Here is a 19,416-nt window from a genome sequence, read left to right as displayed (position 1 = left end):
CTTGTCTTAGATATTATGGTAAGTTTTTGTAAATGAAACCACAGAGGAAATTCAGAATGTGGGTGAGAATGAAAGATAATTTGACAAACAAATGTTAAAAAAAATCGCTTGTAACATATGCTTTCGTATGAAGATGGTTAAAAAGAGCGACATATCATGACATATAATACAGTACCTTGATTATGGACTCTTCCCTTAGTTGAAGATTTGGGATTTGACTGAGTAAAACATTTATCTCTGTACCCATGCACTGGTAGGTAAGATTAAAGACAGAAGGAGGAATGAAATGTATATAGCAGCAAACATCAGAACAAATTGAGTGAGAGAAGAACAGGTTATTTAATTTTTTAAATTAAGTTAACATAGCAAAGAAATGTAAATAAAAGTAGAAGATTTGATTAACAAATAAAAAGTTCCACAGTCACACAAAAAAGATGAACTGAGCGCTTGTTAAATGAAATTTCAGCACCTGTTTATAAATATAAGCGCAATGAAATGAACAGCACAGCAGAGAGTGCCACTACAAAATTATACCAAATGGAATAAGCTTTTGAAGATTGTCATTTGGTGACAATAATAAATTAAGGAATTTAGGGAGGGGGTAAATATTAGGAATACATTGGCCCTAATATTGAAGGAGGCTGATTGATTGGCAAATGTCACGTGTCTGTCACACAACACGTTTGCTCTTTGAGCAAGGTCATCACGTCAGGAATGAAGCTCTAGCAACCATTTGGAATAACTAAGAGCATGTTTTTGCAATAGAGCATTAAGAATTGCCACACTATCTTCTTTTTTTTCTTCATATGGAAATTACATTTATTTTCCATAAACAAACAGGCGCAGCAAAATTCATGATCCCGTGACAATCCCCAATGCCACTAAAAATACAGCTTGTGATGATTGAAGTTATGACTTCTCCTAAAATCCCTACTTGCATCAAAATGATAGGCAGTATTAGAGATAATACTTTTGTAATTTGAGTAATATTGCTGTGTTTTTTTTTTTTTTTTCCAACAGAAAGAAAGCACTTCATGACTATGGCAAATTTTACCTGGCAATAACAAAAATGGTGAGCAGTAAGTAACAGTTACACTACGTCCTGAGCAAAGGAAACGCTCACGTCTATCAAGGAAAATGATTCTGTTATTTATTCAGGATTGAAAAGTTGAGCAGCAGTATTATTAAGCTTTACAATGCAACACTGCATAAAATACAAAATAATTTAATGAAAGAAAAATCATTAGAAATGATTTTTCATTTCTGCCTCACTCCTTTGGAAGCAGGAAGTGAAGGGCATTGATGACTTTAGTCTCCAAAGTGAATCTGGAAGCTAAGCTTTGCAGAGGCCGGCTGGTTGCACAGAGAATGCTGCTGCAAGACGGCAAAAACCTGGGATGGCATGGCAAAGGCACACCTGTGTGCTGACGAATGTGCTCCTTTCTGCCAAGGTTTTGAGCTTTCCTATTGGAGAATGGGACATTAAATGCTTAAGATGAAAGTGAATGGCTGGTTCCTGATTCTGAAATACTGTTCTCTAAACACATCACATTTTTTTATGCTCGTCCCTCTGCCTGGAATGATTTCTCCTAGTTCTTTACCTGACAAACTCTTTGTCCCTTAAGACCCAGAAACAAAGTGAACTCCTTTGAAAACCATTCCTGACTGTCCTCAGAGTTGTGGAGGGCTCTCTTTGAACTCTAATCACATTGCATTGTGATTATTTGCCCATTTTATTCTACTAGATTGTGTGCTCCAAAGAGCAGGGACCTTATCATATTTATTCTTGTATCCATACTGAAAGGCTGCTAGGGTACTAAAAACATTTGACTATTTTCTTTTTTAAAAATTGATACACTATGAGCTGTTATGGTCTTCTACTATATCTTCAACTCAATTATTTCACCTAAAAAACTGAAAAGAGGGGTATTAAATTAAAAAAAATTAAACACTTCCTCCAAATTTAAGCTCATTAATAAGCTTGTGATAAATTGCCAAGTTTACCATGTAGCAGAAAATCAGCCATGAGAAAATGGCCTGTACTATATGGGGCCAGCAGAGGGCTTTGAGAACTGTAATCCCATCTGGCAGTTGCATTAACCAAAGGAATTACACTATTCAGTGGTGGTGAGGTCTACTGAGCTTCCTGAGTGATTCCTAGGTGCATTTATTGTAAGCCTGTAATACAGGCCTGGAGTTGTGTTTTTCAAAACTGCAGCATCGCCTTAGTGGTTTGTGAAATCATGTTAGTAGGTCTAATCAGTATTTTTAAAAAAGTGAAACAGATTAAAATCGAAAATACTATGTACACTGCATGTGGTTTAAATGAATATTGTTTTGTGAAACTTTCGTTTTAGTATATACTCATATACATTGTGCATTGTGACTTAATCCTATCTGAATTGTGATATAAAATGAATACGTATGTATACATATAGACATAAAATGTATTTCTTACTGTGAGTCAAGATCAAAAAAGTTTGAAAGCTACTGGTGTAGACTTGGATATGCGCTTAATCTTCCAACCTGGCTTAAAGCAATTTAAATGCAAATGTAGACTTTCTTCCCATTTCAGTGGAGTATTAGGCAACAATAATGATGATAGCCACAGTAATAATAACAGTAATAATAGATAATAGATAACAGTAATAATAGAACTAACATTTATTGAACTATTATTATAAGCCAGTTACTAAGTTAAGTGCTTTACATATATTATTTCTTTTATTCCTTGTAAATACTCTAGAGCTAGATACTATTTATTATCTCCATTTTACAGATGAAGACACTGAGAATTAAGAGGTTTCCTAAACTGCTCACTATCATACACTAAGTGGCAGGGCTGTGGTTTGAATTTGAATGTAACTGAACCAAAATCTTAGTGTCATGTCACCTAAGCAACCACGTGATCCTGGATCTGTCCAGCTGGGTCTGGCTAAGAGGATTGCTTCAGGGAAAAAGTGATGCAATTCATCCCACCCATGGGAATGCATTGTTTTTCAGAGCACGAGTGTTTCCTAACCACTGGTGTTGTTCCCTCCACTTTGTTAAAACCAAACAAAGAAGAGAAGGAAAAGGAATGCTTGGGTTGGATATGGGAGTGGGGTGCTGTATTTGTCAATGTGATCTTATACCTAGTACAGTGCATGAGATTCAAGCTACAGTCACTGCATGGACTGAACTAATCCTAGTCCCAGTTATGCTGCTATATGCTAAGTGACCTTGTCATATCTCAGAGCCTCTTAAAACACCTATTCTGGAGGTTACTTCAAGGATAAAATAACACATATTAAGTTAACTAGAGGGCCATGAAAATGCGAAGGATGAAAAATTAAAAAGCTGCCTCCATGCGGCTACTTCTCAAATATACCTAGCTATTGTATTTTTTTATTTAAGAGACAGTAACAATTTTCTCATGGTATTTTTCTACTCAACAAAATAATTTATTCAAGTTGTAAGTAAATGTGTTTTCTTCCCATGGTGCTCAAAAGCTAGTTTAATTTTAAATAAAAAGCAATGCGATCTTTTCACATCCTCATTTTTTCTAACCTGGTTCTTGTGTAAAGAAGGTTGCTTCCCCTGCCTTAGGAACTCATCAGCATGCATACTGAATGCAAAGTGATCACCTTGACTGAAAAAAGGGTGAAGGAGAAGGTGGAGGTTAATCTCAACTCTGGCTCATCAGAGTGAGAAAGGTACACAGTGGAAATAACAAAAGCAGGAAACCAGGAACTAAGATTCTACAACAATGAAAGGAATGAAAAACACAGTGAAAATACACAGAAGAGAATAAAGGAGGAGGTTAAGAGCAAAACTTAGAGATAGGAGGCTCTTCCCACACTGAGTAAATAAGGAACTTCTGGAGAAGTGGTGCTTAGCTCTCTGTACTTGAGGGTAGGTATCGGGAAATGAACTACGTGCAGGGCATTCAAGTGTCTACACCTACTCCTGCCCAAGTGTGTGTCTGCTTGTTCAGGTTAATAAGGAATCTTCTGAAACTTCCCAAATTTGCTTGTCCCAGTCCATTCTTGCTATTCTATGTGAGGAGGGACGACAATATCAAAAGAGACAAAGGAAGCAGATCTAGGGATCACAGAAGTTCAAAGTGTCCGGAAACAGGAGGATCTCATCAACCAGTTAATCAGTGGGACACTGGAAAATTTGGGAGGTTTTGGGAGTGCAGAATTAAGAGATGGAATAAAAGAATAAGACTTATGCTTCTGGATCCAGGCTTAAGATTCCAGAATGATGGGCACCCGGTTAGGAGCAAAAACAGTATCATAAGAAACACACCAAGGGGCGGCCGGATGGCTCAGTTGGTTAGAGTGCGAGCTCTTAACAACAAGGTTGCTGGTTCAGTTCCTGCATGGGATGGTGGGCTATGCCGCCTGCAACTAAAGATTGAAAGCGGCGACTGGACTAGGAGCTGAGCTGCGCCCTCCACTACTAGACTGAAGGACAACTATTTGGAGCTGATGGGCCCTGGAGAAATACACTGTTCCCCAATATTCCCCAATAAAATTTATAAAAAAAAAAAGAAAAGAAAAGAAAACACACCAAGTTCATAGTAATTTTCAGAAGAAAGTATTTGGGAAGGGTGTCAGAAATAATAATTATTACCTGATTATGCATAGAATGGATCAGAAACAAATTAAATAGGAGATTTAACCCAAAAGGTAAATATAGCCTTCCAGGTACCTTTGAGAAGACATAGAAGGGACTCAGAATGTAACCACTAGTGGGGATCCCCTTATATAAAAAAGCCATGAGTCTGAGGCCAATATATATGAAAAAAATTATGCAGTTGAAATAGATTGATGAATGAGCCTTAGGTACCAACATAGGAGAGACAATTTTGTAGCTAAAATTTATATTACAGGTCACATGGCCAAATGGAGGAATAGATAATGTGTTCTTGATGAAGTCTGCAAAGGTAAAATACAAGAACTAGCTGTGGGTGAGAGGGCTTCAACTAACCAGACAAACGCTGGAAATTGCATTCTACTAAAAGTTGAAAGGAAAAATTGCTGACGTGCCTCGCTGACATAAACTTGTACAAACTCCAAGTACAAACTTGGAGATGGTTAATAAAGGAATAAGGAGAACAGCAACCTTGAACCAAATTTGACAAGAGGGCTTGGTGACAGAAATACTAGGAAACTCAGGAGAAAGTCACTTTACTGTTTACAGGTCAGATTCACCAAGAAAGAAATGATGAGAAGAATGAAGTCTGTATCTTAAACTTTAAAACAATGGTATTTTAAAAATTCAGAAAAAAACTTATATATGACTGTCATGGGTTGAACTGCTATGTCCCACCACTCCCCAATTTATATGTTGTAGTCATAACACCTAGTACCTCAGAATGTGACCTCATTTGGAAATAGGGTTGTTGCAGATGTAATTAGTTAAGATGAGATCATATTGGAGTGGGATGGGACCCTAATTTAATATGATTGATGTCCTTATAAAAAGGGGACATTTGGAGATAGACACACAAGGAGAATGTTGTGTGACGATGAAGGCCGAGATCTGGGTGATGCTTCTGTAAGGTGAGGAAAGCCAGAGATTGCCAGCAAACCACCAGAAGCTAGGGAAGAGGCATGGGACAGATTATTCCTCACAGCCCTCAGAAGACACCAACCCTAACAACATCTTGATTTCAGACTTAGAGCTTCCAGAACTATAGACAACAGTTGTTTAAGCCACACAATTTGTGGTACTTCATTACAGTAACCCTAGCAAACTAATACAATGACCTTAAGGCCTCATTAGGAAGATGGCTGAGAAAGTTGAAAGCTCTTAGGAATCCTGTAACAGCAGAAAGTTCTAATGAAGTATAACAACAAGTATCCAAAGAACCAATGTGATTGCCAGGAGATGTGCACAGTAATCTTGGCTTTCAAAAGGGGGAAATTTTTTTGTAAAATAGAGACTTTAGGCTGATTTTGAATCAAATTCTAGAATGGATTATCAATGGACTATTTATGATTATTTAGGAAAAAGCACTAATTCCTATAATGAGTCATGCTAAACTAACCATAAAATCTTTTGTGATACAATTAACAGTTTGAAAGATTGGAAAATATTGGATTAAAAAGACTGGCAGAGGTTTAGAAATATGGGCCAGGTGAGTTTTAGTAGAAGGACTTGTAACTAGTATAGATGAGCAGATGAATCTCTTTCTTCAGAGAAGCCTCTGTGCTATTTTGCTAAAGGCTTTTGTCCTTAGCTCTGGTTTGGTCAATATTTTTAAAACAACAAATCACACGAGAACAGTGATCAAATCTATGGAAGACAAGAGGTTTGGAAAAACAGCAAATAAAGCAGTGGAGAGAATCAAGATCCAAAAGTCTAAAACGACGAAATTTCATAGGTACATTATATAGTATATTTAGGTCCAAAAACTAACCCTCAAGACTAATATATTAAGAACAGCACATGTGAAGCAGACAAAGATTTCAAATGATGTTAATCTGAATATGGGTCAGCCTAATGATGGACGGGGCTGTCCCCACACCCAACGTAATCTTAAGCTACAGGAGTTCAATTCTGTGGAGTAGCCACAGAATAAAAAGGATGGCGAGTGGACTACAACCATCTGAATTGGGGATATTTAGAGTTAACTAAAGTTCCCAGAGACAAAAGATGAGAACAGTTTTTAAGTCTGAAGGACTATACTGGAAGAGATAAGATTTAGAATTTTCTAACTTTAGAGGCCAGAGCTTGGGTCAATATGTAAAAGTTCATGGTGGTAGATTTTTAGATCAATATGAGAAAGAATTTCTAACAAATAGAGTTGTTTACAAATGCAACGAAATGAGTTTCCTATTTCTGATGTTGACACAGAATCAGCATCACACACTTGGTGCGTTTTCAAGGGTATTCAGCATTGCACAGGAGTGAGAGGAGGAGAGAGAGGAGATCCTGTGACTCCATTGTGAAACAGCAAGACTTTATAAGCGGGACACCTAGTCTGGAATTTCCTCCAAAAAGTAAAAGAATCCAACATAAACCTCCAGAGACCAAACTAGACCAATTGTTGGGGCTAAAAGAGCCAATAATCAGCTTTTATCTATTTCCTCATGCAGCAGCTATAGCCCAGAGGAAAAAAAGGTAACCTGAGTATGATTCTCTCTTATTCTCCAAACTAACATTTCAGACAACAGGAGTAAAAATAACAGGCATTGGAGGTACCGCCCTGGGGTCTGGGATCACTTCTCCCTAGAAGTTTATGCTTCTGTGATTGGGTTTTCTACCCTGCACACCTGAAGCCCCATGGAGAACTCTCAGGGCTGACTCACCATTTAGACAGGATCCTCTCAACTCCCAATGCTTCCAAACTCATCAATATGTAAGATTTCAGCAATTATTATACCTCTTGTCTAACCTCATTTGTCACCATGCTAGGAATAAATTTGATCATTCATTTAGAAACGGGTAATTAAAAACCATTTGAACCATAATTAGTTGATTTAAAGTATCACTATCTAGAAAAAAGTTTTCTGCTTTTAAGGTTGTGTCAGTGCTCGGTTATAAAATCAATCTTACTAACCTCCTCGAGCAAAGCTATTGGATGGGTTTACATCCAAATGTCCTGGCACTACCTGCTTAAGCACAGTGGACATTCTTGAAGTCCTCCTTTCAGGCCCTAAAGTCAGCCAAAAAGAAGAACAAAAACCATGTCGTTCGGGTTAACATTACTCAAATGACAAAACGTTATCTTCATGTGTAGCATGTCTAATTGCTGCCAAACATTGTACTTTTTAAGTTTCTAAAGCTTTAATGGAGATAACAAGTCACTGTTACTATTTTCTCAGAGATACACACATTTGCAAGATTATAGCGAGTTAGGTTTGGCAAGTGCAATCAGAGAATTTAATGATAAATGAAGCAAGGCATGCATGGTGTTACTTTACAAGAAAAGCCACTTTCTGCTTATGTTGAGCTAATTCAAATAGCTGATTAAGCCAAGGAGACCAACTTTTCAAGTCACATGCTCCTGTGTCTAACACATTAGGGTTACCTCTACATGAACCCTTTGGGGTTCCATCACATGATAACTGAAACAAAATATTAGTACAAGTCTTAATGGCTTCATCCAAATCTAGTGAAAACAAACTGTACTGCAAATCATAAAAGGCTGCAGAAATTTCAGGAATTTTAAACTTATACATGATGATTTTAATAAACATACATTTAATAAATAGATATTCAACTTATACATTCAACTTTGTAATAATATTTTTTAAGTCTATGTAAAACAGATTCTAGGAGGAAAAAAAGCCCAGATGACTTTATTTATGTTCCCTACCTCTTGTCCTATTACTCTTTTAAAAAGGAAATAATTGAATCTCTAAATTTGGTTACTATTTAATAGAAATTAACAGTGGCACCCTGATTTCTAAGTAAAAGGAGCTAACGTTACGCTCCACAAGGTAAAACTTTAGGGGGTCATGTTGAATGAACAGAGCAAATAACTGAGGAGACTAACCCCAGCAATGAATCTCCCTTTTCACAGCTGTCAGGAAGGAAAGTACTACCAAATCTTACCTGGAGACAGAGCAAGTGCTGGCCTGACAGTAAGGGTGTTATTACCACTGAGTTTCTGATAGACAGAAACTGCACTCAGTAAGGCTTGCAAGTACTTTTCTTGTTCTATGCTGCTGGAAGATTCTAAAGAGGAGGTAGGAGCTATAAATGAAAAAGATAATGAATAAAACAAACTGTTAATAAAAGAGGCATATATGCATTTATGTATACACATTATTTTGCTTATTCTTTTTATATATAGTCTTTGAGTAACCACACCCAAATATAGAAACCAGCCCCACTTAAAGCTCCAAACTATTAAATGGCTAATCCTCTTATGATATTGGTTTCACCACACCTACTTCTTGATTGCCTCATTCTCCTCCCAGAGAGAGCCTAGGTCTGGAAAACCAGCTGGGGGCTGTCCTTCCAAGCGAAAATGTAGTTTCTCATTATCTAAGCGACTCAAAAGGAAGATTCACAAAGGACAACATCTCTTTGATGATCTCTCCCCACCAGCCTGTCCATGCTACTGTTTGGGAGCAGAGGATGGAGCAGGTTCCCTTGCATCCCAGAATGGGCAGAAGTTAGAACTTCCCAATACCAGGGGACGTGTCCTTGGTAGGGGTTATTTGTAGGAAGACTGGAGGAAGATGGAGAGATGATAGGAGCAGCTATTGCTAGATTCCCTGGTCCTTGTAAAAGAGGGGCAAAAAGTTTGCACAGATGGAAACAATTGTGAGAGCAATTCTGGGTTGGAGGGTGTCTGAGCCTGGTTTGTGTGGAGTAAAACAGAAACAAATGAAACTGGCCCAGAATTTTAAACAGGCAGCAGGAAGGACTCACTAGAAGGACAATAAATATTAACAAATTTTCTTACAACCTCAATAGGAAATAGCATTATTATATTAAAATTAGCATTATTATATTAAATTTCATCAACTTTAAGATGTCATTATTATATTTTATGAACTATGTCATCTATTATAAAATGTACCATTTTATGTACTAAGAATAAAGAACTCTGCCATTTAAACTACGACAAAACTCTTCCTGATCACTTCAATTGTAAAATGCATCCCAATTTCAAAGGCATTAAAATGTAAGCAAATGTATAAGCTCAAAAATATGAACTATAGTAAATTTATATTATATTAAACATCAGAAACCAGTGGAAAAAAATAGCTCAATATTTTCCAACTAACAGCTCGGCAATATGCTCATCGATGCTCCTGAAATGATTTGCTCACTTTATGTAACCTACATACTGTGTTCTATTATGCCCACTATATAGACTGGGAGGATTCCTCAGGGCAGAAATAGTTAAAAGCCAACTGACTTCACTTACACCAATGTTGAGACTCCAAGCCAGGTAGGATAACAGTAAAAAATATATGTGTTGTATGTCCTTCCTCTGTCAACCGAATGATCAAAGACACATTGGCTAACTTTTAACTTTCAGGAGGCAAATGGAAGGGAATAAAGAAGAGATATCAAAAAGCACATGGTTTTACCTGCTGAACCACAGAACCTAACTTACCTCATTTCGAAAGGGGAAAGAATGAAGCCACTCTTAAACTGGATCTGGCCCAGTGTTTAATTTTATTGAGCATCTACTATAAACTGGAAGTTATGAGAAAGGTCAGCAAAATATAGCTCCTGACTGACTTTAAGACCTCAGATATGGTGCTCATAAACATCCTCAGAAAAAGAGATAGCAGCACTTACTATTTCTGTTTTCTTAAATTGGCCACCCTCTAGCTTCCTAAAAATGTCTTTGCTTCAGAGCCCCAAAAGCAGCATTTTGGTCATTGGCTTGCTGACTTGTTGGTGTACATGTGTGTGCGACTTGTAGGAATGAGACAGGATATCTCATATCACATGGGACAGAATCCCTACTTGCCTCTAAAGCTGTTAAATATATATGAATGCTTCCCAGAAGAGAAAAAAAAGATTAGTATAATCTAGTTTCCATCAGTGAATACAGAAAGGATAGGAGCTTAGAAGCAAAGACTTTATTATGTTAATTTCTATTACGATCCAAATATAGACAGACATATTAAGTAATATGTCAAATTCAAAATGGAGCCCCACACTATCAAGTACAGTTCTTGTTTAAGCTGTGCCTGCTGTATGGGGCACAGTGAGAAAGTTTACATGTGAGAGGCTTGATGACATGGAACAAGTGGCATGACCAGCTTTTACACCTTTAATTTTAAGAATGCTCTGAAGTGAGAGGATCATAATTGTGTTGTAGAAGATACTTACCTGACTGAGGAGAGTTCTGAGATTTGAAAAGCCCAACTACTCCCTTGCCATGGAACCCTCCAGATCGGAGGAGAAGGGTACTGCTTCTTGAGTTCTTCCAGCATACAACAGGCAGGCGATTGTGACGATAGCAGCGGGCTACTCTTGGTAAACTACTGTCCTGTACAGTGTGAGGTACAACCAAAAGGCCAGGATAGCTTCAGGGACATGAAAGGGAGAAACAGAATGATTTGCGTGGGTATGGGGTGGTGGAAAAGGGAAAGGAATGTAGAGAGTGGGAGAGAGAGAAGATGAGAATATGAATATCATAATACCACAGTAATGGTTAAGACTCAGAAACACTGAGGCGTAAGACACACATTTCAAACACGGAACACAGTCTCAGCTAAGTTCTTCAAAGGTAGAGAAGAAAAGGACTAGATGCTGAAAACAGCTAATTCATCCACTAATCTGCAGTCTTCTGGGAAATAAGCCCCTTTCAGTGATATTGCAGAATTTTGCTGAATAACCTGAGCTTAGAAAATAAAAAGGTTATGTAGAATTATTAAAAAGGCCCCTGTTAAACTGATGGTCTCCCTTGCCTTACATGTTACTTATCGTCAACTTGAAATAAGATTAATTGTAAGATTAATGTGCTCATATTAATGTCAACTTCATGAGAATGACAAGTCAAACTGTCAACTCATTAGATTGCTGAAAAGACAAGAGTGAACAGAGTACACTAATATTAGACTGCCTGATATAGAGAAAGGATTAAAATCAAATGATTTCTGGTATGAGAACAATATGTTCAAATGTCAAAACGAGTTTAAATATTTTATTAACACCACATGTAGATAATTAAAAAAATATTAGCTCATAAAGTTATAGGATATGATGTTGGGAAAATAAAAAACAGACAAGAGTACCTTGTTTTTATGGATTGGCAAGCATAAGTAGACAGGCAGGTTTCAGAGTCATTTCTTTCCTTTAGTCTATTTAGAAATGTTACACTAAAGAGATTTCATATTAATAAATTTCCAACTTCTAATCTCATATTATTTTTTTATTGCAGTAAAATATACCTAATAAATATAATATTTAACCTGTTAACCATTTTAAGTGTACAAATCAGCGACATTAAGTACATTCATAACCATCACAACTATTTCTAGAATTTCTAATCCCTAATCTTGATATAAGCCAGGGCTGAGAGGAGTGAGAGGAAATCCGGTTCATGGTCATGTAAATCATAGCCCTCGATGACTTTAGTGAATGCCAGATTAACTGGCATAAGTATTGGTACCCAGCTGTTTGTTTCCATTTCCATGAAATATCTTTTTCTATCCCTTTACTTTCAGTCTGTGTATGTCTTTCGATCTGAAATGAGTCTCTTTTAGGCAGTATATGTAAGGGTCTTGTTTTCTTATCCATTCAGCCATCCAATGTCTTTTGATTGGAGCATTTAATCCAGTTACGTTGAAAGTAAAGTAATTGTTGTTAGATATGTAGTTATTGACATTTTATTTTTCATATTTTTTATCTTTTATTTTCCTTAAATAAGTCCCTTTAACATTTCTTGTAATATTGGTTTGGTGTTGGTGAACCCTTTAGCATTTTCTTGTCTAGGAAGCTCTTTATCTGTCCTTCAATTCTAAATGATAGCTTTGTTGGGTAATCTTGGTTGTAGGTCCTTGCTCTTTATTACTTTGAATATAAACAAATTACTTGTGGGGGGTGGGTTGGGGCGCACAGATATTAAAGTGGAATTTGAAGTAGAGGGCCCTAATAATGGAACTTCTTTTCCAGTCTTCATGAATGATTAAGTCTATAGCTGGGTCTCTTCATCAGTAGGCGGCATTAGAGAATAGAGCCTATAACTTCTTACGGCACTAAAGGGCTAGGTTTTCAGAATGCTTCCAAGGTATTTCTGGGTTAAGCATGGAAAGTTAAATGTTTCACATTTGAAACCCAAGCCTCCCGCCTAGGGTTGCCACAGAAAAGGGCGTGAGGAGGGCAGTGGTCAAACCTACCAGGGCGACGAGCCTGACTCACAGCCTGGCCTGGGGTAGGCATTCGGGTGCGCAGAGCTGCTGCCATCCTCCTCTTTTTCTCCTGAGTTTGTATTAGTGATGTGGGGATTTATGCAGTGTCCCTACCTACTTTCAGACCAGAGCACATTTATGGGGTCTTAGACTTTGTTGCCCTGTGCTGTGCCCATCACGACAGCTTTGTTGAAATAGCTTTGCATGGGTGTTTGTTCTTTCCTTTTACTCTCAATCTTTTCATATTCTTGTATATTAGATATATCCCTTAAAAGTAGCATAAAGCTTTAGAAAAGTCTGATAATCTTTTTCTTTTAATTGGAACATTTAGTCAATTTATAAGTAATGCAATGTAATTACTGATATATTTGAATTTAAATTTACCATCTTACTATGTGTTTTCTATTTGTTTCATCTGTTCTATGTTCCCCTTTATCTCCTTTCTGGCCTTCTTTTGGATTATTTTTTATTATTCCATTTCCTTCATTCTAACAGCTTGAGGGATATATATTATTTTATTATCACCATAAATGCTTTATCACAAATGTTCTAATAAGTGGTCTATTAAAATTTTATTTTGTTTCTGAAGACTGAAATGATAAATGAGGTCTATTTTCTCACTGGCAGGCATCATTTTGATAGCAAGCTTCTCAAATAGCAGGACATCACACCCTGACACTACCACTTATATTTATCTACAAAGAGAATTTAGTTAGAAGGACAGAGCATCCAGGAAAATTACTATATACCTGACAGAATCACAACGTTTCAGTACTTAATGCAATTTTTTTATTTGGCCCAAATCTCAAACTATATTCTCAGCTTGTTTTTTTAAGTTTCACACTGGTAGTATTTGTAAACTTAAACTGCCATTTAAAATGAAATATTTATAGTTCCTCGACAATAGTAGAGTTGAAACTAATAGTAACATTAAATCAAGAATTTATAAATTCAAAAAAAAAGAACTAACCTGGAGATGAAAATAATTTAACTTGTGGATGGTGGAAATGTAGTTTTAAAAAATATAAAGCACGGCATAGGGCTTAATAGATATAGAAAACAAGAGGTTTTCTATAGAAAGCAAGAAGTAAGAATAAAAAAAAGAAAATGCGTTCATTTACATTCTTTAAGTAATATCCCTTGAAAATGTTCTAATTAGATGGCATAAGAAAACCCTGTCTACACTTGGGTCAACAATTTACAGCCTGTAGGCCAAATTGGCCCCGCCCGTTCATTCATTTACTGTCTATGGCTGCTTTTGTGGTAGTGTTGAGTAGCTGCAATAAGAGACCATATGGCCTGCAAAACTGAAAATATGTACTAACTGGTTCTTTAAAGAAAAAGTTTGCGGACCCCTGGTCAACAGCAGACTTTCATCTCTCCTCTCTGCCTGGGCATATTCTATTCTTACTTCAAGTTACCTTCAGGCATGCTAGAAAAGAGGCAAACAGAAAGAGAAAGGCAAATAAGGGAATTTCATAAAGGGGACAAAAACTGTGTTACCTTTGTTTGACCTTCTGGTCTAATGTAGGCACTGTTCCTTGATGTAATTGCACTTCTGGGAATGTCAATGAGATGCCTATTCATGCTTCATAAAGGTCCCTTAATCACCCACATCCCTGGAGACCTTGCTCCTATTTTCTGACATTTCTCTCTCTCTCTGGGCTATGGAGGCAAATAGCCCATTCAAGACTCAAATGGAAGAAAGGAAAGAAGGTCTCTTTTTAGAGCCCCCACACACTTACCTCCGGCAGAGTGAATACATCCTGTTGGAGGCAGTGATTCGAAAATACTCTGGTTTTGAGCGAGAAGAACTGCCACTTATGGTTCCCAAACCTAAACGCTGATAGTCTCGGAAGCAAGCTTTTTCTACCAACTGTTCCATCGTAGACTTCTCTGAGGCCTTCAGAGTGGTGCTTGTGGGGAGTTCACTCTCATCTGAAACTGTGATGGCAGAAACAGGTTTTGAAGAAATGATATAGCTCAAAGTAGATTAAAAACTTCCTTTTGAAGAGGATCCTTAAACCAAGAGAGGTTTATATTAGCGCTACAGGTATATATATCACAAATTAAATCATGTAACATCTATGGGGAATCACTGTGTTCAAACATAAATTAGAACGGTAATGGATAGTCAGAAAAGAAAAGTATCAGAAGCTCAAATAACTAAAATGTCAGGGACATTAACTAAAAATTTCTAGAAACAATATAATTTTGAATTTATCTCTCATTTTTCTGCTTCAGTCAGGCCTGTTTATTAATGCCAAAGTGCAGTGATCTCTATTTAGGACTTCATAGAATAAACACTCGAACTTTGTCAGAGGCTAAACCTGTCAGTAAAATTGATCTTCAATATGATCATTATATAAACTCATCATCCAGGTTTCAGTTAACTTTTCAGAGCATAAACTTTTATTAAAAATCTCTCAACTATGTAGAAGTTCACTAGTGTTGGAAAAGACCTTTTTTAGGGAGGTATGAAATAGTTATCGCTTTTTTGTAGAAATATTTTTGTCAGAGGATGTGGTATACATGGGAAATTCCCTCACAATTTTGCAATCACAGGTTACAGAATCCTTTAGAATTTTAGATGTGGAAGAATTTACCCAATAATCAAGTATTTTAAGGAGGACTTAAAAAAAACACACAACATTCCTAATTGGTACTGCATGTTCTAACTAAAAAAAATTCCATTGTTAAAAACTGTTTGAATTTACTTTCCTATTTATTTTTAAAGTAAGGGAAGTTAAATTAAGCTTTCAAAGTTTTTGGAAATATACTCAAAGTTTTAATGTCAAAGAGAACAATATGCCTCTCTTTCATTAAAAGAAAAGACAAACAACCTAACAGCTTATCCTTGTAAATATACGATTGTGTGTTAGCTTATGAATTTCACAATGCATTATTATCAAGCATCAGTTTTGTGTTGTGCTTTTATTTTCAAAGGTGCAAAAAGCATTACATAATTAGGTCTTTTGGTGGAATAATAGTTTTTGTTCCATGAAATCATAAAAACTTTGAGTTAGAAGAGTCAATAGTGATGGGTAGCACTAATTTTCCAGATCACTACGAGGAGGCCAGGGTTCTAACAAATGGTCATTTCAGTAATGCTATGGTGAGTCTTTCCATTGCCCCAGAGGCAAGCTTGTAGGTACATATACTGAAATGGAGACCTTTGGCCTGTGCTCTATCTAAAGATGAGATTCTTTCTTTAAAATGTTGTTGATGATGATGATAATTATCAGAAGTAGTAGTTATATCAGCCCTGGTGATTGATTCTAAGATCCTGAGAAGGAAAAGGGTGCAATGGCATCTTGTCTATTAGATCAAATTCTCTCTCGCATTAATTTCGTGAGCATACTTGATACTGTGTTAAGGAATAGGGAACAGTCAATAAGATGTTTTGCCACTGGTTTTTTGCCTCTGTTTTCCTGACTGAGAGGTATCTCAGATTCCCAGATTCTGTTCTTTTAAATATTTATCAGGCTTTCTTTTTTTCTTAAATCATGTAAGAATCCCTTCATCTTAGGTCTTCCATGTTTATTAAGAGCACCCACAATATTCTTACCAAAAACCCAAATCTTCAACTTCGAATATTCAATGTCCTTATATCCTTATTCTTACTCCTTAACAATAAGATATAGGGACTACTTTATAACTAAATTTCCTATGCAGTGGGGTTTCTTTCTTTCTCCCTTTAAAGAGACCCACATAACAATGCTTCTATGGATTTAGTAAAGGATAGTATATCCTTTACTACATTTAGTATAATTTAATAAAATCTTATCTGAACAATGGGATGTTGGGAAAATAAAATTTTTTTTTCCAGTTCTCAGAAGTTCTGACTGAGAAGCTTGTAAATGCCTCCAATCTTCTTATGAGATCTAGGTTTTAGTGAGTCAGGTTTAAGTGCAAGTACATATTAGTTTCTTATTCTTACTCACATAAGAAGAAAGAATAAAATTGACTCAAGGAGGAAAAACAAGTTCTCACATACCAGATATGTCATCTTCTTCATTCCATCCAGGACGATTCACTCTCTCTTCCACAATTGTCCCTGTCCGCTTCTTCAATAAATACTGACGCCCAATTGTCATTTTCCCTGCCCTTTTGGCACCTTTCACAATCGTTTTTGAGAAAGTGCTACAAGTCATAAAACCAAAAGAGAATGTCAATTTAATTTTAAGATACTGCCATAGCTCAACTTGTTTCTTCTCTCTTTCCACAGCCACTAGTATTGTTCAGATCCTCATTAAACCTCTCCTTTAGACCACTTTTTATATGGCAGCAAACTAATTTCTAATAAAACAAAGCTGTGATCAGGATACTGTTTTAGGTAAAAAGTACAAGAAGCTAGAGTGGGGACACAAACTACTTATCATCCCAAATCTAAACTCAGCTTGGCTTTTTGGTCAAGCATGTCCCTAACCCAATCTGGTTATCCACACCACTGCCTCCACCAGTGCCCACAAACTATGCTTATGGAAGTCCTGCAAGGAAAGCCAGCCTGCCCCCTTCTCAACTGATTCAAACTCTTTCTATCAACTCATAGGTTTTTCTTTGAGATCATATGACAATTATAGTTGGTAACACCTTATTTCTTAAATGTTCTAAGTGTGTATGTGTGGTGTCCTGCCTTCTCACACTGTAAACCTTCTGAGATATGTAAAAGAATAGTATAATTCCCCTTTTTGAGAGGAGAAAAATCAGAAATCAGAAATCTGAGCACCCTTTGGAGAATCAGCTTTAATTAAAGGGAAACTAGGATGTAAATAACACAGACCTAATAGTACTTTATTTATTTAAATAGTTTACCTTCTCTTGCTGATAGAAAATCTGGGTACAGAGTTTTTACAATCACAGAGAATTGAACAAAGAACCTGCTTCCTAAATAATCATATTGAGATGAAGCTTTCAATTAAAATTGTTTTTGATTATGTTTTTCTCTGTTACAAAGAACAGAACTCTTTCTGTGTTTTCTTGCCATTTGGTGAAAAGGATTGTTTTATTGTCAAATGGTTTTGCCAGACCCAGTCTTTAGTCATTTGTAATGTAAATCTGAGGGTTATGAAACATGTTTTAGATAATTGTTAGAAATCACAAAATACTGGTATTTCCTAAATTAAAGCCTATTGTGAATCACTTCAGGTGTAACTTAAACTCAACAAGACTTTTGAAAAATTTTTCCAACTAGAGCTATATCCTTTGTTTTATACACTCAAGAAAATTCTAAGATGTTTTAAGTTTTAAACTTGCTGTATCTCTTTTGCAGCTGGATAGTATAAGCTTGATACAATAAGCTTTATTTTATACATATATATATATTTAAATTTATTTATATATAATATATAAATGTCCCCCCTGATAGTTTCTAAACATAAAACACCATGCAAAGCCTTGTTTTCTCCACAGAGGAAGGGGATGATGAATATCATGGCTCCTCTGTGGCTCCACAGTGCTAAGGCAAGATTCTTGGTTCACTGTTTAAATACCTAGGAAGCTGGTCATGCTTCAGCATATCATACCTGGATATGTAGAGTCTCCTTTGCTAACTGGGTAACTGTGGTACAAGTGGCTAGCTATGCAACTGAGAGATGCAACTGGAACCTTAAATCTTCTCTCATGCAGAGGCTACCTCAATTTCAGGTGAAGGAAAAGCTGTTTCTCCCAAGTCTGCAGAGAATGCCCTAATATGTAATTTGCATTGGCATATGCCCAAATATCGGGTGATTAATGATGAATAACTGAAATTTTAGCCCTATATTTTGTCACTAATTGATAAGAATTTTAAACCAATTGTTATTTTGTAATAACTAAAATTTAAAAGTTTCGACATAAGTTCCTAAAAATTTTCATCAGAAAATAAGGGTTCCTACTAAGAAAGATGACAACTAAATACAATGCCTGATCTTGGATTGTAGTGTGTACCAGGAAGGAAAAATAAGTAGCTATAACAAATCATCAGCAAAATTTGAATGTGGACTCTGAGTTAAATAAAAGTTTTATACCAATTAAATTTCCTAATTGTGATTACTGTACTGTCATTATGTAAGATAATGTCTTTGTTCTTAGGAAACATAGAGTGATGTATTTAAGGAGAAAGGGGTGTTAACGTATGTAACTCAAATGCTTTAGAAAAAATATATATGAAAGAGAATGATAAAGAAAATGGAGCAAAACATAAACAACTGTCAATCTGTATAAAAGGCAGAGAGGAATTCTTTGTACAAGGTTGTAACTTTTCTGTAAATAAGAAATTGTATCAAAACAAAAAGTTACAATAAAATAAAAAGAAAAGATAAGGGCTCCTATATTTACAACACAGCAAAACTGTCTGCCCCATGTGGATATTAACAAAAACTAAAGAAATTGCTCAATGACAGAAAGTGTCTTTGGGACACTTATGGGAAAAATGGAAAATAGAATTTCACATTCTAAAAATGCATCATGAGCAATGAACATGATCGTCAAGCCTCGTGTAGCTTTTAATTTTTGAAACTTGTTACATATATCAGTGCTGCTGTTCCATAACTTTCTGAGTTTGGCTCAATGGGCTTGACAGAATAACAAACAGAAAGAGCAGTCCTTACAC

The 19,416-nt window shown here is 36.2% G+C and overlaps 1 protein-coding gene across 8 annotated transcripts in view; it reads right to left on the bottom strand.

Annotated features, from left to right (window-relative positions):
* The window catches only part of SBF2 (SET binding factor 2), a 396,450-nt gene that overhangs the window by 37,685 nt on the left and 339,349 nt on the right, over positions 1-19,416 (bottom strand). For 3 of the 8 annotated variants that reach the window (XM_081063389.1, XM_081063391.1, XM_081063392.1), the window contains 5 exons: positions 16,822-16,967; positions 14,570-14,768; positions 10,801-10,997; positions 8,554-8,694; positions 7,556-7,651 (listed from right to left, as the gene is read on the bottom strand). In XM_081063389.1, the coding sequence (XP_080919515.1) occupies positions 7,556-7,651; positions 8,554-8,694; positions 10,801-10,997; positions 14,570-14,768; positions 16,822-16,967 (779 nt within the window). Of the gene's footprint in view, positions 1-175; positions 251-7,555; positions 7,652-7,926; positions 8,064-8,553; positions 8,695-10,800; positions 10,998-14,569; positions 14,769-16,821; positions 16,968-19,416 lie in introns of those variants that run through there. The other 5 variants (XM_081063396.1, XM_081063394.1, XM_081063395.1 and 2 more) reach the window with 5 other exon arrangements.

Source organism: Rhinolophus hipposideros (assembly GCF_964194185.1).
Source record: "Rhinolophus hipposideros genome assembly, chromosome: 10".
In the NCBI taxonomy this organism is placed as follows: Eukaryota; Metazoa; Chordata; class Mammalia; order Chiroptera; family Rhinolophidae; genus Rhinolophus; species Rhinolophus hipposideros.
The sequence above is the reverse complement of the archived record's forward strand: the minus strand, read 5'-3'. Positions and strand labels throughout refer to the sequence as shown.